This window comes from Rhineura floridana, chromosome 20 (genome assembly GCF_030035675.1).
Source record: "Rhineura floridana isolate rRhiFlo1 chromosome 20, rRhiFlo1.hap2, whole genome shotgun sequence".
NCBI classification, from domain to species: Eukaryota; Metazoa; Chordata; class Lepidosauria; order Squamata; family Rhineuridae; genus Rhineura; species Rhineura floridana.
Window position 1 is genome coordinate 18,639,860 of NC_084499.1, and position 24,732 is coordinate 18,664,591.

At 43.8% G+C, this 24,732-nt stretch overlaps 2 protein-coding genes and 1 pseudogene across 2 annotated transcripts in view; 1 reads left to right on the forward strand and 2 right to left on the reverse strand.

Annotated features, from left to right (window-relative positions):
- The window catches only part of STKLD1 (serine/threonine kinase like domain containing 1), a 26,140-nt gene extending 12,592 nt beyond the window's left edge, over positions 1-13,548 (forward strand). Inside the window, exons 9-20 of the mRNA XM_061604492.1 lie at positions 197-348; positions 1,667-1,797; positions 3,019-3,102; positions 4,450-4,569; positions 5,889-6,029; positions 6,650-6,778; positions 8,716-8,844; positions 9,804-9,932; positions 10,979-11,119; positions 11,617-11,696; positions 13,217-13,265; positions 13,361-13,548. Of these exons, the coding sequence (XP_061460476.1) occupies positions 197-348; positions 1,667-1,797; positions 3,019-3,102; positions 4,450-4,569; positions 5,889-6,029; positions 6,650-6,778; positions 8,716-8,844; positions 9,804-9,932; positions 10,979-11,119; positions 11,617-11,696; positions 13,217-13,265; positions 13,361-13,374 (1,299 nt within the window). The 3' untranslated portion in view covers positions 13,375-13,548. The remainder of the gene's footprint in view (positions 1-196; positions 349-1,666; positions 1,798-3,018; positions 3,103-4,449; positions 4,570-5,888; positions 6,030-6,649; positions 6,779-8,715; positions 8,845-9,803; positions 9,933-10,978; positions 11,120-11,616; positions 11,697-13,216; positions 13,266-13,360) is intronic.
- On the reverse strand, positions 11,934-12,042 carry LOC133374024 (5S ribosomal RNA; annotated as a pseudogene).
- Positions 13,315-23,994, reverse strand: REXO4 (REX4 homolog, 3'-5' exonuclease). Its single transcript, XM_061604244.1, has 9 exons — positions 23,820-23,994; positions 22,606-22,863; positions 20,893-21,257; positions 19,140-19,289; positions 17,916-18,109; positions 17,382-17,470; positions 16,990-17,064; positions 16,496-16,570; positions 13,315-14,975 (listed from the first exon to the last, which is right to left on the reverse strand). The coding sequence occupies exons 2-9, from the start codon at positions 22,825-22,827 to the stop codon at positions 14,880-14,882; spliced, it is 1,266 nt and encodes a 421-aa protein (XP_061460228.1). The 5' UTR covers positions 22,828-22,863; positions 23,820-23,994; the 3' UTR covers positions 13,315-14,879.
- Positions 23,995-24,732: the final 738 nt, after the last annotated feature.

The window sequence follows — 24,732 nt, forward strand, 5'->3', positions numbered from 1 at the left end:
CCCTACATTGAGATGCTGAGGACCGAACCTGGGGCTGAATGCATGCAAGGCAGATGCTTTACTTCTGAGTTTCTTAACTTCTTTACAGGGCCTGTTTAATGCACTTATACAACTGACATACAATGAACCTGCAAAGAGAATGTATGCAGATTGCATTATGTGTTTCCTTTGTGTGTTTGTGTGAGTTGCTTTTTAGGTGAAAGATCCAGTTTCATTTCTGCATGACATTAAGGAGAATTCCAGTCACCTTGAGGATGCTCTGATATCCATGAAGCATGTGGATACCCCTTTGTCTTCCATTTTGCTTATGATGCTGAAGATTCAGCCAACTATGAGGCCCACAGCTCAGTAAGTCCTGATGTTTCTTTTTCTCCCTTGCTCCTCTCCTAAAAAAAAAGCTACTTTCAGATATCACAAAATCAGTTCTTGGTTAAACCTTTGCTAAAGGCGACGTCACCATGAGCCAGATTCATGGTGCGTTAAGGCATTTGCTCCTTGATAAGCCATAAACTGTCCATGTGATCAGCCTAAACGAATACTCCACTTTTTTTAACAGAATGCCCATCCTTCATTTTTAAAGGAATGGACCCTTCTGAATGGCACAAATCACAAATCAAAAAGGCAAATTCCGTGTTAGGGATCATTAGGGAAAGGATTGAAAATAAAACTGTCATAATGCTGTTATACAAATCTATGGTGTGGCCATGCTTAGAATACTGTGTACAGTTCTGGTCATCACGCATCAAAAAGGATACTGTAGAGCTGGAAAAGGTTCAGACAAGGGCAACCAAAATGATCAAGGGCCTGGAGCAACTCCCCGATGAGGGAAGGCTATAATGTTTGCAGATTTTTAATTTAGAAAAAAGGCAAGCAAGGCAGAGGGAACATGACAGAGGCGTATAAAACTATGTATGGTGAGGAGAAAGTGGCTAGGGAGATGTTTTTCTCCCACTGCAATAATACTAGGACCCAGGAGGCAATAAATGAAGCTGAATATCGGAAAATTCAGGGCAAAAGGAAGTATTTCTTCACATAGTACATAGTTAAACTATTGCATTCACTATCACAAGATGTAGTGAAGGCCAACGACTTGGATGGCTTTCCAAGAGTGATTAGACAAATTTGTGGAGGATAAGGCTATTGATGGCTTCTAGACACAATGTCTATGAACAATCTCCATTGTTGGAGGCACTTTGTCTCGGAATACAAGTTCCTGGGAATCACAAGTGGGGAGAGTGCTGCTGCACTCAGGTCCTGCCTGTGGACTTCCCACAGGAGCATCTGGTTGGCCACTGTGGGAACAGGATGCTGGACTTGGCCTGATCCAGCACCCAGCCTCTTCTTATGTTCTTAGGAGTATGGCAGTTTAACAATTTATACATTATAGTGGCTTCAATTTAATCTTCTGTGTGTCTGTTTCTGCTCCTTGTCCTATCCATATATACATTGTTCATTGAAAGAGAGGTGTGGTTAAGTTTGATGGATTATGCCCTCAGTCTCAAAGAGAAACCAGGATCCCTCAAAATGATTGCCCAGATATACAATTAAATAACTGTTCTCCTTTGTTTAACTTATTTTACATTTCTAACCCGCCTTTCAGTCTAAACTGAGTCCTCAAGTCAATTTTCAGATAAACTGATTTCTCCTCCTTCTCCTGCTGTTTTAGGGAGATGGTTGATGATGCATTTATTAAAGAATGCCTGATTCTAGCTGGTTCACCCCTAGTAAAGATGAAGAAGACGCTACCTCCAGAATTACTCGACATCGTTTGTAATGGTGGAATCCAGACTGTTCTAGGTAATGCTAGAAAAGTAGCTCTGAAACAAAGGCTTGTGACTTTCTTGGGAATGTTTGGGTTGTTTGTGGGCTGCATTTGACTCCAAGGTGGTTCAGATGCACTCCCCCCCCCACTTCCAAACACAGTCCTGTTGTTGCCTTGAATCCCTTTCCTGTGAAACTATGTTTGGCCATGGATGGAAATGTATGGAGTATCTGAAGCCAGCAACATCCCAGAGTCCTTTCATTTTGGGCAGATGGGGGAGGTCAGTGAGATGAAATACTGTGCTGGGTTTGGGGCACCCTCAAGCTGCCCAGTAAGTGCATAGCAGGACTGAGGCTGGAGCCAGGGTCTAAGAGCCCATATTTCATGCTCTTAGGTACCATGGGTTGAATCCACTGTTAGTCCTACTCAGAACAGACCCATTGGGAGCTCTTACCCCCATTAAAGTGTGTGAAAGACTGTAGAAATGGGGTCGTCTCCATCTAAGTTCTACTCAGAGCAGAAATTAACTACATTGTTAGTCATGTCCGATAATTTAAATGGGTCTCCTCTGAGTAGGACTAGCACTGGATGAAACCCATTATATAGGTATCATAGCACATTTATGTGTATTTGCTAGGGCAGGGGATCCCAAATGGTGATCCACAAGCTTCACTCAGGTGGTTACGACATGTCTGTAAAAATACAATTAAAAATCATACCGCATCTGTTTAAAATGTTTTTGTTTAGGCAAGCCTATCCAGACACATAGATGTTGCTGTGTTTTAATCTTTTTAGTCTGTTGCTGTTTTAGTTGTTTTAATAATGCATTTAATTACTTATTTTTAACTGTTTTGTTGATAACTTTAATGTTTTTTGTAAATTGCTTAGATGTTTTTTACAATCAGTATATAAATTCTGTTAAAAAATTTTTTAGCATAGCACATTATAATTGCTACAACACAGAGAAAAATAATTAAGGCTGCAATCCAATACATACTTACCTGCACGTAAGTCCAATTGAACACAATGGATCTTACTTCTGAGTAGACAAGTACTGGCTTGCAGCCTAAGTGGTCTATGAAGACCCTCAGCAATTTTCAAATGGTTCATGTGGAAACAAAATTGGGAACCACTGTCCTAGGGTATTTGAAAAACAATAATTCTGATTATTTCCTGTGGATATATGGTATGTGTACACGTATATATATATATTTATATGATTCCGCAGAAAGGTGATACAGTTTTGTCTTCTACAGAATTCATGTTGTCCTACCCGGATGTTGAGGCTGCTCAAGAAAAGGGCATTGAGCGTCTAATTACCCTCTTGAAGGAAGGAAAGGGTATGTGTTGTGCTGCTGCCTTCATTTAATTCTCGGAATTCAGTGCACAGGGTGATAAAGAGCATCATCTAGTTCCTGGCTCTTGGGCGTGGGCAGAAGGACCCTGCGGAACTGAGAGAGCAGTGTGGCTGACTCCCCCGCAGGGATAGTGTAAACGTGGAGATTTCTCCTCCCTCCCCTTGCTATAGTTGTAATAGACAGGCAAGATGACCTAGGCGTGGCCTCACACATACATTAACTGTCTGGGTGGCACAGAGATTGAGTTTGTTCAGAGCCAAATTAGATAGGAAAGGGCTATCCTGGTAACAAGAGTGCAGGGGCGCTTGTGTCAATTATATGTGTTGTACCCCTTACTGGTGGGGGTGAGGTCACTGCATTTCCAGCAATATTCCAGGTGATGTAAGAGAGCTGTGGGAGACTGAGACCTGTCGCATCCAGGATGGGGGAACCTCCACTCTGTAGGCCAAGTTTGGCCTGTGGGGACATTCCCTCCCCAGCCACACCCACCTGTCCTACACCTGAAGTCAGATGTGATGTCAGATGTGGGGCAGGTAGACATGCGGCTGGTTTGGCTGCACAGCCAAATTCCCCATAGGGAACTCGACCATGCAGCTGATCCCTGCAGAAAGCAGGGGTTAAGTCAGTGAGTTCGAGCTTGCTGGATCTGTTGCGCAACTGAGTTCTCCATGGGGAGCTTCATCTCACAGCCAGTGCCTGTGGAAAGCAGCTTTGCCAGCCCAGTGCCTGGCACTTGGGAAGCACTGAGCACAGGGCTTGCAAAGCGCCTTGTGCGCTGCTCCCCAAGCGACAGCCAGCCAGCTGCTATGTAGTGCTTCCCGGATTCTGCAACTGCCCTGATAGCCACTGCTTGCCAGTCAATTCAGACTGCTCCCAGTCGCTTGGATATCATAAGAGGCAACTAACAATAGTTGAAGACTTTCCTCTTTCAACAAGCCTTTTAAGTTGAGACCTATCCCAGTCTGCATCTGTGTCAGAATTGTTTAATATGTTTTTTAATAATGTTTTTAACCCTTTTTTAAGGTTGTTTTTAAAAATGTTTTTAATGCTGTTTTGTTTTAATGTATTTTAAGATCTGTTTTTATGATGTTTTAAAGTGTTTTAGTGCTTTCTTTGCTGCCCTGGGCTCCTGCTGGGAGGAAGGGCAGGATACAAATTAAATAAATAAATAATAACAATTATGGCTGTTGGGCATCCCCAGTCTGCATTTGTACACCTGTGTTTCCCAGCATCTGTGCAAATAATGATTAAAAAAACCCTATAATAAAAGAGCAGTAACAGATAATCATTAACATAACAATAAAACAGCTGTGGTTTCTTCCCCCCCAGTCAATCTAAAAATCTTCCTTCGACTAATGGATCCTGTGACTTGTGCAATGAAGGACCACATTGATTCTCCTGAGGTCCAGTTAGCTGGATATTCCTTGCTGCTTGAGATCGCTAGCAGAGGTAGGGTGATGAGCAACATTTGAGTTCCTTACTATTATCATGACAATTATTTATCATTTCAGCAGGCAAAGTACTCTGCAGTTCTTAAATCATCAGCTTTGACCTGCTTCTCCAGCTGTTAGACACTGACATGCCCAAGGCCACCTAAGGAACTCACTTGCTTGAAAACGTGGGTTTCCCATGTCTTAACCTATCATGCAATTTCGTGTATCACACTGACCCCTTTTTATAAAAATTAAACACCTGGTTTAAAGCTTTCCTGCATGTAAGTTAAAGAGACCTCAAGATACCTTGCTATGAGAATGCTGTCTTTAGGCAATTCCTGTGGATCAGTAGTTTCCACACTTTTTCCCTTCAAGGAAAGCTTTTCCGCATTGATGTGCCTGTTGAGGAGCCCCTTAACATTGCTGCAGAACTCCTGTGTTTCCCAGGTTTGGGGCATAATCTAGGAACTTACCCTTACTCCTCATCAACTGAGAATGTGACTATGTTCCTGTAGCTGCACAAAAAAAAAGGCTTAGTGTTATGTGTGAACCTAGTCTAGCAGCTTAACTACGGTTAAAGGTTGCTCATTAACCAAGGTTTGTAGTTGGGTTTATACACCTTAGCTAACACTAACCATAGCTTAGCATTATGTGCAAATCCAGACCTTCTCTTTAACTATGATCAAGGAGACTTCCCTGCCCAAAAGCTACAGAGTCGTGAGTGACGAGTGGCTGTTCCTGGGTTGTGTCTCCTTTGATGGGGGAAAGGAGGAACAACATAATAAACCATGGTTTAAGTGATCATCTACCAGATGCCTTGGAGCTTTAACTATGGTTTATTAATGATGGTTATGGTCAGCTATGGTTAACATTAACCATGGCTTAGCATTTGTGCAAGCCAGGCCAGAGAGTGTTACTGGATCCAGTCTTGTGTCTGTGTAGGAAAAGCTGTTCTTTTTTATTGCAGTGGAGGCTGGTTTACTAGGGCAAAAGGTGTGCTGCCCCGCCAACCTCAGTCTGCTTTCAGCCAATCCCCACCTGCCTGTTTCCTTACAACCTGCCCAGGGGGTGGCCCTGGCTGTCAGCTTCCTCCTCCTTAGTCTCAGTGTTGCCCTCCTAGTTCTCAACAGGGAGGAGGAAGATGGGGGCAAAACTAGAATGAGTTGGCTCTGCCTGTCATTGGCTCTGGCTCCAGCTACTGTGGGCCTCCCTGCCTCCTGCCCTACCAGTACCAATGGGCAGCAGCCACCATTGCACATTTGTGATAATATAAGATGTTGGAACAAGCACTTAAAGCAGCTGATGCCTTCTTGTTTTGTGTTCTGATTTTGACAGCTGTGGAGCAGAACCGGAACATGGAAATCCTGGCCTGTGAAAACATCCTCAGTTGTCTCTTGAACTCAGTGAGAACCCATTTCAACAATGAAGAGCTGATCTGTATGATTTGCACTTTGTTCATGATGATGTCAACTAACGGTGGGTGCAATTAGCCAGGCGTTGTTGCCCCAGTTCAAAGCAGTTATCCCATTTGGCACAGTAACTCTGCTTTTACACCCATACTCCAGAGTCCAGAAAGCAGTGGCGAGGTTTGGTGCGAGAGCCTGGTAAATAATGGCCACACCATACATTTAAAGGCCACTTTAACAGCCATGGCTTCCCCCAAAGAATCCTGGGAGCTGTCGTTGTACCCTTCACAGAGCTACAATAACCACCATCCTTAACAAATCACAGTTCCCAGGATTCTTTGGGGGAAGCCACGTGCTTTAATTGTATGGTGTGGATGTGACAAAACCCAAGGTGGTTCACTTCCCACTTGGAAAACCTTTGGGAATAATAATAATAATAATAATAATAATAATAATAATAATAATAGGTTGTCTCAAGAAGGCACATTAACTTTAGGCTCTGGACTTAATGGTCTGATGTTCCCCCACCCTCTTTACATGATAATGTGTATTACTTCACGTACTTCAAAATATGGACAGCCAGCCGTCATTAATTGGTTGAATACCACAGGGTAACCAGGGCAATTATCAGAGCTATTACAGTGCAGGTACCACCACTGTTCATTAAATCGCATCTCCTTTGCTTACCAGAAGTGGCTGCAGAGGCCCTGAGGAAAGCTGGTGTCTTCACAGACATCCTGACCATCCTGGGTAACTTCGCTCAAAACAAAGAGATCTGTTTTGCTTGCTGTGGGGTTATTTGGAGCCTGGTTGTACACGGTACGTATGAGAGAGAGTGTAACAGATGTGTTGGTTTCTACAGTTGGGAGAGATGGCTGCTGAAAGTAGCCACTTTCCTAGAGCCATGGCAGAAAACCCTAGTGGCCATAATTTGCCTGTAACTGGGACCACTGGCCATCACTAACTGAGGAAATCTAGAGGGTGGGGTAGTGGTTAAGGAGATGCAGCTGCTGCCACCTGCATCTGGAACATTTGGAAAATAAATGAATAAATGAGAGTGTCTCCCGCTGTGTGTGAAGCAGAGACCATGCCCCTTAATTTCAAATCCCAGGTCTGTGGAGAAGGAAATGGTCTCCACCAGTGCCCAAAGTGTGCTCAGTCTCTTGATCCTATTTTTATTTCTGAGCTCCATTAATTCAAAACAGATTCCAGGGCTAAGCCTTTGCTAAAAATAAGCAAGTACTACTGCTCAGCATGCATGATGAGTTCTTGTGTGCATTTCTGACAACTGATAAACTGCTTGCATTACACATTTATAGTGCAGACATAGTCTCAGAGGAAGCCCAACAATGTGTGAACATTCAAGTAAAAATGTGTTTTCAGCATTGAATGCATTCAGCGGCATTTTGCTGTGTACTTGATAAATATGAGACTCTGCATTGTCACCTGATTGACAGGTGGGCATGGTGATGTCACCTGACCAACAGGTGGGTGTGATTTATGAAAAATGGCCCACGGACCAAATTGGAACTCCTAGTTGGCCAAGATTGGCCTGTGGGCTAGAGATTCCCGATCCCTGCTCTTCAAAGACAAGGAAAAGCTTCTATTGCCCTCCCAAAACAGCCTGTGGGTTTTCCGTTCCCATGGGAATCTTATCCTGACAGTAGTTCCAATCCAAGGAATGTTCATCACTTATAAGTTCAGTTAAAAATTAATGGTTGTGCTGGTAGCAATGAACTTGTCCCGTTGATTTCAATGGGATGTTAGATCCACTTTCTCTGGATGTGTTTCAGAAAAGTTGTTAAGATCTTTCTAGTTGGGTTGTATTTAAGCTAGAGGTGCCGCACTCCTATACCCACTGGGGAACAAGCCCCAGTTGAACTCAGCGGGGCTGCCTCCGAGTAGACATGTATAGGATCACTCTGTAAGTTGAGTGTTTTACCTTTTGTTAGGTTGTGAAGTCTTTCTGCATAAAAACGTTGATAGGATATTTTATATTGCAGCACACAGCCCTGCTTTTATATCGACTTCTACTGGCATCCAGTCCAGTTCCAAGCTCAATTCAAAGTGCTGTTTAATTCCTTTAAAATCCTAACCAACTTAGACTAACTTACTTAAAGGACCATTTGTTCCCAACATATGCCTGCCTATCCATGTAGATCAGGGCTGGGGAACCTGTGGCCCTCTAGCTGTTGTTGGACTACAACTCCCATCATCCCTGCTGGCTGGGTCTGATGGGAGCTGTAGTCCAGCTGGAGGGTTTCCTATCCCTCACTTAGATCATCTGAGGAGGCCCCTCTAGCGCGAGCCTCCTCTGTCTAAGGTGCAGTTGGTAGGAATGTGTGAGAGGGCCTTATCTATTGCTGCACCTATGCTATAGAACCTTTTGCCTCCAGAAGAGCACCCTCGCCAAAGATATTCCATTGCTGGTTAAAGAGCTTTTTCTTTAAGTAAGCATTTGGTATTTGATTTTTGATCTTAATACACCTGACTCTTCCTTTTTTAGTTCATTTTTTAAATCCACTGCTCCATACCTATTTTTATCCGCTTGTTCTTTTTATCTATTGCCTAAGTTGTGTTGAGTTTCCAAGTTTAAAGCAGAAAGACAATATCTGTTAGAAATATTTTGCTTATTTATTCACTAATTTGACTATTATCTTTAGGGAAAGAATAAGATATAAAGTAAATCACCTAGCTGCCATCTCATACTGTGTTTCCTGGCCAATTATGAATCTTGCATTCTTCTGTTGATGCAGTGACGGATGTGGCTGAAAGCCCACTGAAATACGCCATCGAGGTTGTCTCTATAATTCTCCACATGCACCTTGAGCATGCAGAAGTGGCAGAGGTGGCATGCTGTGCTTTCTGGGCCCTGTCTCTTCACGGTGAGTTTTCAGGGCCTGCTTCATCCACAGTGATGAAGGAGAGGAGCTGAACTTTGCAGTGATACACATTTCCATCCGGGTGGGTGTTTCTCAAACTTCGGCTTACAAGGAGGCCTTGCACCTGAGATTGGCAAGGGCAGATAGTTTGCCCACAGTGGCTAGTCTTCCTCTGCAGTGTCCTGTTGTAAGGCAACAATGCTGGGCATGCATGCAGCTTGAGTAGGCTAATTAGCTAGGCCCAAAAGAGGCTTCCCCAGAGCCCCCCTCCCACATACAAAACTGAGTGTGCATTCTGGAGCACAGCCCAGATGAATCTCTAATGCATAGCAATTCCATAATTGAGGCTTTGATGACATAAATTGATATAGTATTAATAATAATTTCATTTATTGCCCACCCTTCACCCTAAGGTCTCAGGGCAGGTCACAACAATTTAAAATGCAACATCAAAAACAGTTTGAAACAAATTACAATCAGAAGAGTGTGGTTGGTCCAAAAAATATACATCTCGTTTGTCAAAGGCCAGGGTGAAGAGGTGCGTCTTCAACATTCAACAGAAATTGTACAGTGAAGGTGCCAGACTCTGTGGGGGTGGGGTTCCACAATTTAGGGACTGGTGCAGCTAATGCCTTCTCCTAGGCCACCACCTCCTGAACGTCTGAGGGTGGTGGAACCACGCTGATCTCAGTACTGGAGAAGTTCTGTAAGAAAGGAGGTGGTCTTTCAGATATTTGGGGCCTCAACATAGAAATAATTCCCTGTTGCCGATAGGAAGCTTGAAAACTTGAAAAAGCAAAGCCGTGTTGTCCATCCCTGTTCTCTGTATTTCAAGTAGGCCAACAACGAAAGAAAATACCCCAGTGTGTGTCCCCCTTTGCAGTGAAGTTGTTTAAAAAAATTATCAAGAAAGAGCAATGACATTTATTTTGCTGGATTCCCCCCCCCTTTTTTCCCCCCAGGTTGTATAGATGAAGCTAATTATGAAACCTATTCCATGCTTCTCCTGGAGGCCCTCCGGCAACATCCTGAAAGGCCAGTGCTGGCGAAGAACGCCTGTCTGGCATTGGCAAGCCTCTTAAGGACATCTGGTAGTAGCTATAGTGGATAGGGGAGCATTTGTGGGCAACACCACTTGTGCAAGTATTCATTTTTTTAAAAAGGAGTGGGTAGAACAGAGTGTGTTGCTGCACCAGTGTAATGATTCAGAACAACACAGTTGCACCACACAGGGCGTCTGCACGAGTCAGATGTGGATGCAGAGGGGACTGGACAGGAGGGCAGCGACATGGATAGGTTTATGCTCAGTACTACTTGCCACCCTGGAAGGAAGGGCGGGATATAAATCAAATAATAAATAAACACTGGGGCCACTTTCCTCCTTGAGCCCATATAAAATTTGCAACCACAAAACATGAATGTCATTTCTAAACAAGGCCTGTAAGTCACATAGCCTCACCCAAACAGAGGGGAGATATAGCAGAAGTTACATAGTAGGACACTGTTGAGCCATGCACCCACTACCCTGGCATGATAAGGGACTCCTCTAGACTAATGTGGGTGGGACAGACTGGGACTGGTAGGGCACAAAGCAGGGAGGCCAAGAGTAGCTGAAGCCAGAGCCAGTGTCAGGCAGAGCCAACTCATACTATTTTTGCCCCCATCCTCCTCCTCCTCCTCCCCCCTGCCTGGGTTCTACAAGGTCAGCGCTGAGACTGAGGAGTGTGACAGCCAGGGCCACCCCCATGGCCTCCTGGTTATAAGTAAGGAGGCAGGTGGGGCTGGCTGAGGGCAGACTGAGGTTGGTGGGGCACTGCCCCATTCCTTCTAATGGGCCAGGCTCCTTCACTGCCTCACGTCCACAGAGCACACGGAAAGGGACAGTAACAGTGAAGTTTATAGAAATCAAAGGGCCCAACACAGTCAATGTCAAGCCATCATATGCTGTCAGGACCTGCTGCTGGAGGCACCCAGAGGAACAGACTCCAAGGTGATGATTATACATGGCAGGACATGGCAATGTTGTGCCTGGGCACTCCCAAGCCAGACAGATTTTGCCCCAACTTCCACCACAGTGCAGACTGCAGAGATGGGTAAGGACAACTCCTGCTTAACAAGCTGCCTCCCTCTTTTCCAGAGTTATGCGGCTTCCGATTCATAGTAACAGATGAGAAGGGCAATGGGATCACCCTGCTCAAAGACTGCTATCAGCTCCACCGTGAGGATCCTGAAGTAGTGGAAAACATTTGTATGCTGATCGACGAGATGTTTAAATATAGTAAGTCTTGCATCTCTGCATGATCTGCAAGCAAACAGGAAAAAGAAGGATTTAGGCCTTGGGGTCCCGACCATGTTTAAAAAAGGACTTGCCAGATAGCCTTGGGCAAGAGAAAACTGTGAATTAGTTACCTACTTACCTCACAAGCCTTGAGCAATGGAGCGTGCTAGAAATCCAAAACACTAGCGTCAGATGACATCAGGAGTAATTAGGAGTGCACTTAGCTCCCAGTTCTTCCTTTGGAGCCCTGGCTTGAATTCAGGTCGCAGCTGCAAAGAAGTAACATTTAGCGCACTTAGGATTCTTCCTTCTGAATTTGGTGCCTTTCCTTGTCAGGCTGGATTCAGAAAGCATCCCAACAATGTAAGGTATGAAACTGATCCAGCACCGAATTCAGTCTGCGCTGTACGATGCCAGCATTGTTGGGAAAGCTCCAACGGCCACTGAGGCTCACTCTATAAACAAGGGTTGATTCTTCCCATTTCTTTGAATCACAGATGAAATAGTGTTGGAGATGGTCTCCCAGAACATTATTGAGTTGCTGACTGAAATGAAGAACCGGTTTACATCCAGTTTGGTAAGCAAGGGCATTAGAGGTTAGAGTGGGAAAGCTTGATATTCTGCAAAAAGCCCTTTCTTGCCAGAGGGGACAACACAGTTAACAACATCTAGCCTAAAACTAAGCTTTTGTTGTTGTTATATGCCTTGAAGCCAATTACGACATATGGTGACCCTATGAATCTTTTTTGGGATATATTCATAGGGTTTACATGGTAAGAGGTATTCAGAGGTGGTTTTCCATTGCCTTCCTCTGAGCCTATGGCACCCGGGATTCCCAGGCGGTCTCCCATCCAAATACTAACCAGGCCTGACCCTGCTTAGCTTCCGAGATCGGGCATGTTCAGGGTAGTATAGCTATAGAAAACTAAGCTACTGGGATCAAAAACAATGAATTTAAAAGACTGGCTTTATTGCCTTCTGATCCTCAACTACTTCTATTTAGAGTCTGGGGGAGATGGCATCAGAGGAGTTGGCCTTGGTGGGTGGGTACCGACTAGGACCCACACTTCTTCAGGGGCCTCCCTGCTGACCCACAGAGCCTCCTGAATGGGGTCTTTTGTTAATTTTTACCCAGGAGACTTTGGTCAAAGGGCAGTCTAGAAGTGTAATAAGTAATAGTAACAAGTAATCCTGGCCCTGGTGCCATTTCTCCTTGCTGATGCTACTTGTTCACCTGCCTTTTCCAAGCATGTCAAGCAGTGACGAGAGAAGGTGGAGCAGCATCTTTGCTTGCGTTTTCTCGTTGTGTGGATTGGGTCTAGAGCAGCCTTTCCCAACCAGTGTGCCTCCAGATGTTGTTGGACCACAAGTCCCATCTTTCCTGACCATTGGCAATGCTGGCTGAGGCTGATGGGAGTTGTGGTCCAACAACATCTGGAGGCACACTGGTTGGGAAAGGCTGGTCTAGAGGGAGAGAGAAGAAGCAAAGTGGGCCCATTGAGGACATCTTGTTCACCTTTTTTTTTTTTTAAAGTAAACTTTGACCCCCATCTGCACCATACATTTAAAGCACTATGATACCACTTTAAACGGTCAAGCCTTCCCCAAAAGAATCATGGGAACTGTAGTTTGCAAAAGATGCTGAGGGTTGTTAGGAGACCCCTATTCTCCTCCCGGAGCTACAATTCCTAAAGTTCTCTGGGAAGATGAATTTATTGATAAACCACTCTGGGAATTGTCACTCTGTGAGGGGAATAGGGGATCTCCTAACAACTCTCAGCACCCTTAAACTACTTAAATTACTCAGCACCCTTAAATTCCCAGGATTCTGTGGGGGAAGAAGCCATGTCTGTTTATAAAGTGGTATAATAAAGCTTTAAATGTATGGTGTGGATGTGGCCTTTGATTCAATACTACAGTCTTGCCTTTATTAGTTTTTGCTGTCTAGCTTCAAAAGGAACACAACACCCAATATCTGGTAAAAAGGCCACAGAGGATAGTATAACAGAGGTTGCCCTGAAGGAAGCAAGTTTCTAAAGGAGTAAATGCTTCAGTCAGTCTGCTGCCTGACACCAGTATACTTCTCTCCCCATCCAGGAAATAGTTGCCCTTGCAGAAAAAGCACTCTCAAAACTGCATAAGAAAGGTGAACATAATACAAATTTCAACTCTTTATTTAGAAATGTCTGAACCTTTCAGAAGTATTTTTTTAAAAAATAATATTTTATCCCATACCTGCAGGGTACCTTACCTGAAACGAGGCATGGCTCACTGCAGGAAGCCCTTCCTTGACAAAAAGCGAATGTAAATCAGCTACTTGCAAAGATGAATGCCAACAGGATTCAAGGAGCATGCTACATTTGGGGGGGGATTTTGGGCCTTCTATCTATTCTTATTATACAAAACAGTGTTAAGAATTGTTACACAGTCAATAAATATGAAATCAGATGAGACTCTGCAGCCCTTCAGTTAGGCAATAAATCCATTTAAAGAATAATTGGGAAATCCAATCAAGACATGACATGTACTTTGGCTCTCAGTACCTGGTGTTGAAAATAGCTATTTCTTCACGTGTGGTACTTGAACTAACGTGATGAGGGTTTTTTTGGCTTTGCTTTAACCGCTGATCCAAATGCTATTTTGCTATCTGCTCTTGAAACACCTCCGTTTCAAAGGCAGGTTGCCATACACCATGGAGATGGCTGTTATTTGAAGGGGGGGGGATGCCTAAACCTTCCCTTATGCTTGCAGAACTAGTTCTGTACCTCTTTGGATGCTGGCCAGAGAAAGCAACTGGTGACCTGAAAGGCATCAAGAGCCAACTGACTACCAGTGTTTACAAGTGAAGCTGTCGCAGAAACATGAAGTGCGTGGATTTTCGTTGCTCATTACCCATTGCCCAATTGTTCCAGCTTGCGCAAACAAGTTTACATAGATTTTAACATTTGTATAGATTTTGCCTAGAGCTCAGGCAAATGGCTCCAGGTGCCTCTTTTTGCTTCCAACAGTCTTGTGCGATGACCAAGACACCTGATGTCAAAGGATGCTAGAGTGTACATGCCACAGTTGCTCACCTTTCAAGAGATTCACCTTCCCAGCAGCAAATAACCTAGTCCCTTGCTCCCCATCTACTGGTCTATACACCAGCAGCAAAGAATACGAACAGCATTGTGGCTGGCTCATGTTTCCCTTTAAGGGAAGAGGCTGTCTAATTTCAACAGCCTGTTCAGAAGCAGCAACCCAATTTATCTCATCAGGAGTTCAAAACAGGTGCACTCACGGCTGGGGAAATGTTCATATTTTTTCAAAATTGTGATAATTTGGCTGTATAAACAAAGAAGCAAAAGGCTAAATACAAAAGGGGGTATGGGGAGAGACTGCTGTTTCTGTCTTTGCAAATCACATCTGGAGAGAAATCTGGGCTCGATGTCACTAGTTTACTCTTTGGGCTTGTGCTACCCTTGAACAGGACATCAAATAGCATAGCAGAAGGTAACCAGAACAGGGTTGCAGTTAAGAAAATGACTGTATTTCCCTATCTCCCAAGCTTAATGATAGCCGACACAGAAGGCTCCAGGACATCTTCAATCACAGAGGCATCCGAATAAATGTTTCATAACTAAATAACTTCAGATTAATTTATTTTTATGGTGACTGAGGGCAAATTGATTTGAGAAAAGGCCATCTTGATGCTTCAGAGCTTTTCGTCAGTCAGTGCTGGGGAGCAGAGCAAGTAAGGCAAGTCCAGAAATAGCCAGATTTATTCTTTCTTTGCATTTGGTTTTTCTTTGAGTGATGCTTCCCACTGCTTTTTCACCATCGTGTACAGTCTCATTGCTGCCTGTGCATCTTGAATCTGAGAGAGAGAATGAAACAGTTTAAGAGACACTAAACTAGTTGATTCCAAAACTCCATGCAGACACAAAAAGTGTTGACCTTGCCAATTTGTCCTGTGGCTGAAACATTTTATAAACAATATAGCTCCTGGTTGTTCCCTAATTACTCTACATTTCTTGTGTGATGGACAGCCTAATGACCAAATTGTAACCCTGTCCTTGATTTGGGAGACTGGTGTAATGCAGATTCTACCAGCAACCAGCCACTTTACAGGGGAAGGAGAAAGCTTTTCGTAAAGGAGCATGAACTGCCTTGGTTTTCATTTGAGAAAGCAAGGTGGGACATAAATATAAGCACAACAGAAACATAGGAAGCAGCCTTTATAATGAGCCAGACCCCCTGGTCCATCCAGCTCACACTGTCTACACTGACTGGCAGTGGCTCTGCAGGTTTTTAGACAGAAGTCTCTCAGCCCTACCTGGAGATGCCAGGGATTGAATTTGGGACATTCAGCATGCAAGGCAGATGCTCTACCACTGAGCTGCAGCCCTTCAAGGGCCGTAGCTCAGTGGTACAGCACATGCCTTGCATGCAGGACATTCCAAATTCAATCTCCGACACCTCAAGTTATCTAGGATCACAGGTAACAAAGCTGAAAAAGAACTCTTGAGACTAATATCCTAGACAGCAACTGCTAGTCAGGACACTTTGCATTGGACTAGATTGTGTAACTGGCTTTTTTCAGACAACTGCCTTATCAAGGGGAACGCAGGCCACTGAAGACTTGCTCGGTTGCAGCACTGGAGCCTTAGGATTGATATTCACACATGTACATTCATCCCTTGATTATTCAGCACTGACTATTTGAATTGCTTATAATGAAACACATAGGTCTTTGAGATCATATAAAAGCTCTCTCTGGGGCCTTTGCTTTTTGATGGCTACATCATACATGCAACTTATCAGCTGATGCTGCCTTCAAGGAGCAAGCACATGGATGAATTGTCTTAATTTGAAAATCCGATCACATCATTTGTGAGAATGGCACAGAAAACTGTTGTCAATACACTAAAGCTACAATCCTACATAGAACTGCCCAGGAGTAAATCTTACTGAATTCGGTGGGGTTTACATGCCCAGAACTACATTGTAAGTCTCTTTGCCACTACTAAGGTATGAAAAAAAGTAACAAGATCAGTTTTCTGTGTTTCAGCAGAAGCAAGCTAGAAATGTGGATGGTTCAGTTTTTGGTGAAGTTTATGTAAAGTGGGTTAGATATACAAGAAAAAAGTTTGCAATGTAAGATGCAATTCTGAGAAAAAATTCTTAAAGCTGTAGCATCTTCAAACAGAAAATGAAGTATATCCCAAGCTATCTGCTAATTGGTTAAACAACTGTCCACCAACTCTAAGAACTTGGAGCAAGTAACAGAGGAACTGCCCTCACCTCCAGTAAAACAGATATATTTCCCCATCTTTCCCTTATGAGCCTCCCAAGAATATCTGGCTGGCAACCAGAACTTAATGAAAGAATACCTACCGAACTGTGTTCAGAAGCCTGCACCTTCACATTCAGCAGTTTCTCACAGAGCAGTTTCAGAGATGGCTTCCCACTCTATATAAAAGAAGTCATTGTTTGAAGATGAAGAGCTGGTTTCCTTGTATTGCTGCGAAGTTGCCAAAAACTTGGCCTACATTAACGACTCTTGGGAGGCCAGCCACCTCTCAATCATCTGATGTCCCACCCACCTGTCAAAACTAGCCCATAGCGGTGTGGGGGAGGGGTCTGCTTTGCCTCCTGGACCCTACAGGAAATGTGCTGGCGAAGCAGCACCCAGCAGAATTGAACCATCCCCTGCCCATCAGCTGACAATGCTCACTGACATCAGCTGATTGTCAGGCATGGTTTTGGGAAATGGACTTGTGAGCCAAACTGGACTCCACGGTGGGCCAAGACTGGCCTGTGGGCCAGAGGTTCCCCATGCCAATTTAGTCAGTTGACTTGAAATGGGCAGAACATCCCTCATTTCTTACCTTGACCTGTTGTTTGAAAGGCTTGTATCTTTGCGTATCCCGGATTTTCTTTTTGGGGTGGTCAAGAAACAGGATCTAAAAAAAGGTCAGAAGGTTTCTATTGTAAACACTGCTCAATGAGCTGAAAATCATGCGGGCGTTGATCACTCAAGATATACGAGCAGGATGCTCAGTTGAAATGTGAAGAAGCAACGTAAGCAAGAGGACACCAGTTTGCACGGTACAATGCAAACTTCAGGTAATCACAGTCCAACACAGGATATCTTTGAGACCTCAAGGGGACCATGAAGAATGGCCTCCCTAATGGGTAATAGGAGAAAAGGAGCTGAAACAGCAACTTGGCTAAAGTCTCTGGATAACAAAGCTGAAAGGTAAGCTCCTTGGTTTTGTACCTTCAGGTCATTGTGGAGAGCGTGCCCAACGAGGATCCTTCCTCTTAGGATGTCAGCCACCTCCTTCTGAACAACTTTAAAATCTTCCCCTAAAGAAATCAGAAATATTCTCATTAAAGGAACCATGGGAGTCAACATGAACAACATTCAAGGGCTGGGGTCTTTTTGAAAATCACAGTTACTCCCTGGCTGGCACAAGTGGCTTGCTAAGAAACCAGAGACTGTTTGCCACAGGTTCAGTACCTGGAACACGGGAAGCTGCCTCACTCTGAAACAGACTCTTGGTCCATCTCCTGACCGCACACAGAGAGCTTTAACAATCAATCCATCTTCCCAGGGAACTCTGGGAATTATAGCTCTGTGAGAGGAATAAGGGGTTTCGTCTTAGCATCCTTAAACTACGGTTCCCATGACTGTTTCCAGGGGTATAATACTGCTTTAAATGTATAGCACAGATGGGGCCTGACTCAGTAAAGGCAGTGCCATACAGCCATTAATGTTAAAAATAAAGCGTACACCCCATGGACCACCTACCTGTCTTTAAGTTTTCAGGCCGAATCCCGCTAACGGCTGTCCTATAGTCTGTCACTTTTTCCGTAGCCTTGATGTACTTGTCGTACACACACTTGCCAAACAGGTTCACGATGGACACACGGGCCACGATGCTGTCTTCGCCCGTGGGTCCCACACCCACCATTTCACAGTCCATGGCTACAGCTTTAGTCAGGCTGCCAAGAAGGAGGGCCCTGTTATGTTAACTAATATAGGGAACACACCACTTGCCAGCAACCTCCCTACGCATCAACTTCCCTGGTTTTTTAATCTATTTATTTAATTGATTTATTAAATTTATATCCCACCCTTCCTCCCACAAGGAGCCCAGGGCAGCAAACAAAAACACTATAAACACTCTAAAACATCTTAACAAAAGACTTTAAAACATATTAAAACAAAACATCTTCAAAAACATATTTAAAAAAAAAAAAAACAGCCTTAAAAACATCTTAAAAAGCAATTCCAACACAGACACAGACTGGGATAAGGTCTCTGCTTAAAAAGCTTGTTGAAAGAGGAAGGTCTTTAGTAGCCACCGAAAAGATGACAGAGATGCCTCCTGTCTAATATTTAAGGGGAGGGATTTGCAAAGTGTCTGTGCCACTACACTAAAGATCCACTCCTATGTTGTGCACAATGGACCTTCTGATAAGATGGTATCTGCAGAAGTTTTGGGACTGAGAACACTGGACTGCCCCTTGGTCTAGACCAGGGGTTCACAAACTATGGTCTGTGGACCACTAGCAGTCTATGAGCTTCATTTGGGTGGTCTACAGCATGTATGTATTAAATATTCATATTGATTTTAATTGCATTTATATTTTATTTCTAACATTGCATTTTATTGTATTGCATTTTGAATTCTATGGCATGCAGAGGCATTCCATTTTGTGCAACAAATTGTAATATAATAAAATATGAGAAATGAAAGAAGCAATACAAATGCAATTAAAAATAATACGTGGAGGAGTCTGGACCTTGGTTACAGGAGGTTACGCCGCTTCTAACTTGATTAACTTTTTTTTCTTTTAACTGTGAGAATTAGAACTTCTCTTTCAAAATGTCAAAATGCTCCTCCATTGAGTTTTGTTCATGAGATGCAAATTTGAATTGATGGACTAATGGATTCATTCAAAGGCAGATTCATGTTAGACTAATATTTATTTAATAGTTCACAGCCCTGCACTATAAATAACAGCTTACCCTTCAAAAGCCTTCTCTTTAACCAGTGCCTCTTCTGCCAGCTGCTGGAGCCTCTCTTCTTGGATGCCCAGATTTTTCCGGGCAACATTTGCTGCTTCTGGACCCAAGGCTGCCTCAATATCATCTGGATCGACATCATCAAACCAGATACTGGAAGGGAAAACAAAAACTAGATGACAAAAAAAAGTTAACTATTAACCAGGCAAGAGAGTCAAGGAGGTTCAATGGTTCAGAGTCTTGATTCATGTCACCATGCAGTTGAGAAGCTCATTTGAGCCACTCACTTATCTCTTAGTCTTGCCCACCTTATAAGGTTGTTGTGAAGAAAAGAATGGCACAATCCTTTGTATGCCTCCAAGTTCCTTGGAAAAAGAGTTAAGATATAATGTGATGTGTCTTCTTGAAATAACTCAGATTTAATAAAGCAACTCCACTAGGAGGAAAGTTTAAAACATTTAGGGCTTTTTAGTTTAGACTTTAGATAGAGGAAAGGCAAGTAAGAGGTGACATGATAGAAGTGCATGAAGTTTATTATTTATTTATTTATTAGATTTATATCCCGCCCTTCCAACAGGAGCCCAGTTCTGCATGACATGGAAAAACCTGATCCCTCTCTCATAACTCTAGAACTTGTGGGCATCCAACGAAGCTGAATGTTGGAGGATTCAGTACAGAAAGCACTTGTTTACTCAGCACGTAGCTGAACTTCAAAATTTGCTCCCACAAGAGGCAGTGATGGCCACCAACTAGGATGGTGTTAAAGGGGGATTAGAAATTCACTGCAGAACAAGCTGTGGCTACTAACCCTAATGGTTATGTTCTACCTTTACTGTCAGAGGCTGGGTGCTTCTGAACACCAGTTGCTGGAAACTGCAGGAGGGGAGAGTGCGGTTGCATTCAGGTGCTGCTTGTGGGCTTCCCATAATCGGCATCTGGTTGGCCACTGTGAGGACACGATGCTGGACTTAGTCCAGCAGCTTCTTACGTTCTTAAAAAGACCACCAGTCTGGAAAGCTGCACAGGGAGTTTCTCCCCGACCTAGATAGCATTTTTAGGAAAGCACCACATTTTCCATACGAACATAGATATTTTGAGTTGCCTTATGCAGCGACAGACTATGGATCCACCAACCTAATTTCATCTACTACGATCGCCAGCAGATCTCTAAGGCCATTTCTGATCCTGCTACCTCAGATTTTTTTAAACCTCAAATGGTGGGGACTGAGCCTCGGACTTTCCGCATACAAAGCATGCACTCTACCACTGCGCTGCAGCCCCTTTCCCCAGCTCCAACGGCCCACAGTAGTGCTGTGCATTTACTCAGTATTAATAAAAAAAAAATACATAAGGAAAACCTAGTGTTGCAATCATAGGAACAAAGGAAGTTGCCTTATACAGAGTCAGACCATCTAGCTCAGCATAGTCTACGACCAGTAGTGGCTCTCCACGGATATGCCTAGCTCTACCTGGAGATGCCGGGGATTGAACCTGGGACCTTCTGTCTGCAGAGCAGATGCTCTGCCACTGAGCTATGGCCCTTCCCCTAAAAATAAAGTAAGGATCCAGTCCCTGTCGTTCTGAATAAATGGCTAATTTACACAAGAAACTGTCTTTATGCGCAGTCAGATCATTGGGCCACCTAGCGCAGTATTGTCTGCCCTGACTGGCAGTGGCTGTCCAGGGTTTCAGCTGGGACTCTTTCCAGCCCTACCTGGAAGTTGAAGCTGGGAAAGTCAAGGCCCAAAGGACTTACTCTGCTGGAGTCTGCTCCACCTGCTCCTCAGTTTTCCTCCTCTTATGTTTGATGTCTCCTCGTTTCCTCTCAGTTTCGGTCCTCTTCTGGCCTCTCTTGGAGTCTTTTCCACCCTCCTGAGCCCGCTGCGAGTTCTTGCCCTGTGAGGGCTTTTCAGATTTGGCAACATCTGTTTGAACACAAGGTTCAGCCTGATTCTTCTTGGCCTTGTCCCTTGGCTGGAATGTCATCACCTTTCCAGTTCCATTCAGCACCGTTGGAATTTTGGGGCCAGCTTCTCTCTCTTTGGCTATGTTTTTTTTCTTGGAATACGTGTTGGGGGCTGCCAGAGCAGAATCCAAAACAGCAGCCTTTTGTTTCAGAAGCTGGGGAAAAAAATCAAAAGCATTTCAAATGGTGTAGAGAACCAGACACTACCCCCTCCCCAAAAAGCAGGCATTCCATCCGGTCCCCATAACACTCACACATTGAAAAAACATCCCCGCCGCTTTCTGTTGCACGAAGCACAAATGGAGCTTTTAAACCCATGGTAGAATTCCACCATTGCACACCTCATCTACCAGCTCAGCCAAGATTTAGGCAAAAGGATTATGGCAGACACAGAGCTGTTGTAAGGGTCAACAACTGGAAGTCCTGGGACACAGAGAAGACTTGTCTGGTCTTCCAGTTGCCAACCAAGAAGGGAAAGAGCAGCATGGTGGTACTAGTGACTGAAGCAACAGAAATTAATAGCAGAACCTTGGAGAAGGTAGGGGGTGAGCTCTTGGCTCATCAAATACAGTATGGCAAAAATAATTGCTTAACAGTAACCTAATAGGTGTTACATGTGATTAAAAACTAGCTAAATGAAATTTTCATATGCAGAGACAGTATACTTCCGAATACCAGAAGCCAGGTGCATCAGATCTGTAAACTGGCCCACTTATGAGCTTTCTAAAACCCTAGGATGGAGATTAGGCCAGAACCATCCCTTCACCATGTGGATAAGCTCCAATGTGCAAGACTGTATGGACTTAAGTGTGATGCAGAAGATCTCTTCACCAAAACTTTTCCTCTACTTGCACTCCGTGTCCCTGCTGATTCATTGTCTCAACCCCCCTTGTAAACTGGGAAGCTTGCGCAATAGCAAAAAAAGGAGAGGCCAGCTAGGTGGTGTTGGGTCAAGTACACAAGTTGCCTATCCCAAGTGCCCACCAAATAACCTAGCTATGTTAAGCCAAACTCTTCCATACAGCCCCCTAGAAACTACCTGGAGGATCCATTTGCCTTTGCAGTGGACCATCACAACTGGTCCTTCACTCCCGTGAAGAAATTACCCTCATCAGGTAGTAATCTTCCCATGACATTTGTCACTGCCTCACCCATGGATCATGCCACCTTTTCCAATACACGAAAATAGAGGAGATGGACATGGCACACACTGGAACAGACCCACAACTGTCATAGCAGCCTTGAAATCCTGAGAGGGAGGTCCCAGTGTGTATGCCAATGTCTGCCAATGTCCTCCACAACCACATTTGAGATTGCCCTCTATCATCTTAATTAGGGAGGCTAACAATAATTACAGTCTTCAAAAGTTCCATAGAGGAAACCTGGGAGGCTAAGTGAGGATTTGAGATGAGATAGCTGCGTGCAAAACACAATTCCCTTGTGCTATCCTTTGGGAGATACAGGTCCTCAAAAGGAAGATGTGGAATTGTTGTCCAGCCATACCTCCTGCAAGGCCTTCCAGTTACATGAAATGTCCTGGGGAGTTTTCGGAGGCAAATCTGCCAAGGCTTTGGAATCCTTTCGTGTTCTCTTCCCCACCTGCTTGATTTTCTTTTTCCAAAACAATCTTTTCTTCTCCTTCCTATGTTGTTTTTTTAAACTCTCAGGTATAGCTGTGGAGTTGCCTGCTGCGGCTTTCGATTCTTTAGTTCTAATTTTTGCCATCCTTGCACCATCACTCACCAGTGGCCACAATCATATCTGAAACAACAAACAAAAGTACAAACTTTGTAACTCATACAGTGAAAATTATTAATATTTCAATAATTCAGTGTCCAAATGGCACTTTAGGTGCTCATTTAATCATTTAAAAAACTAACTCATGTCCCACCTCTCAATCACACATTTCAAAATAAGACAATCTAATTATCAGTATAAAAGGGCAACTGCAGCAATAAATCTTGGGGAGGCGTAGCTGGATTAATGGTTTGTTTCAGTATAACGAAGCAGTGTCTGTTCATTTGGGAGTGAAAAGATGTTAAAAGGATATAACTAACAAGTCTACTGAAATTTAAATGTTTGCCTTTCCCTTTAAAAGTCTACAAGAACAGGCTAAGTGGTCCAAGGCAGCAAATTCCAGAACTGTAGGGCCACAACCCTGAAAGTCCTGCCTGGATACCCCCAACACAGACTTTGGAAGCAAAATGATTTTTAAAACAAAACAAAACAAAACATTTTAACTAACAGGAGGTTTTACATGGAGAGGGAAGGGGAAGAATTCACAAAGCCTGGGAGAGCTGCATACACTTGTCATCTCCAGTTGTGCTTTGTACTGACAGCAACATGCAATATTACATCTCTAGGTTATTTTGGTGGGGAAAAATTGTTTTTGAATGGCCTAACTAGATCCTGTGGTGCAGCATACAAAAAAAAAAGCATGCATGCAAACTACTTTTGCACTTGAAACGCAGTAGAATACTGGACGCTCAGCTGGCATCGGTTAAGGGTGCCTTATATATCTATATCTTTTAGTATTAGTTTAGAGCAATAACTCCCCACCCACAACAAGCTGTCCTGCCTCTTCCAACTTCAGTTCCACCAGATGACTTGTAGTGAAATAAATAAATAAATAAATAGTTTTCAGGTGGGGACACGTGGAAATCTCCCGATCCCATGAATACAGGAAGCCTTTGAAGCTCTTCTTGCATATCCCTCACCTAGCCTCAGTCCTCCTCCGGCTCTGGTGTTCCTAGGGATTTGCACGTGGGAAAGACGCAGTCTTAACCCCGCAACGTGTCTCCGGTCGCAGCTATAGAAAGGTGCGTTCAACGCTCTAACATGCAGCTGGACCCAAACCGGAAGTTGGTCCGCTCCCATGAACGCGTCGCTGGGAAACACAGCTGGATCCCATTCGTTCCTACAGGGGACGAGATAGAAGAACATAATGGGATGGGAGATTAATGCTACTTGTAACGGGGGTGCTACTGGGGTAGTTGTGAAATGAGGCTGCTTACACACCATACATTTTAAAGCGCATGGCTTTCCCCCAAACATTCCTGGGAACTGTAGTTTGTTAAAGGTGCTGAGAATTGTTAGCTCTGTGGTTTGAATCTAAAGCCGAATCTATCAAATCGACACTTTCCGAAACAACAGGAGAACCGAAACGCAGCCATCCTTCAAACTTCGCACTTATCTAAATTTTGCAACGCAGTTCCAACAATCAAGGAATGTTTACAATGTTTGCAGATAGTAGGGGCAAGCATGCATAGGAATGAATATATTAGTGAAAACAAAATAACAAACATGCATCATGTTAGAAGAAATTGCTTGCAAAAATGTGTCCTTTAGTCAAAACTGCATACCAAAAGGTGTTATCAGCAGAAATTTGCAGCAAAATGCTGAAGAATTTTCAGGAGGATTATTTTTTAAAAAATCTGCAAATTTCTGCAGAAATGTGGAGAGCTGAATCTAACATTGCCAAAATATGAAAATGGGAGATGTGAAACTGACAGATCCTTCCATACTAAGTGGCAGGTCAGCCCCCCCCCCAATGGCTTTGCAGCCCTCCCCTCGGTCTGCCACCCATATATAACAAAATGGATGCAAAGAATTTGGGGTTTTCATTTTTCT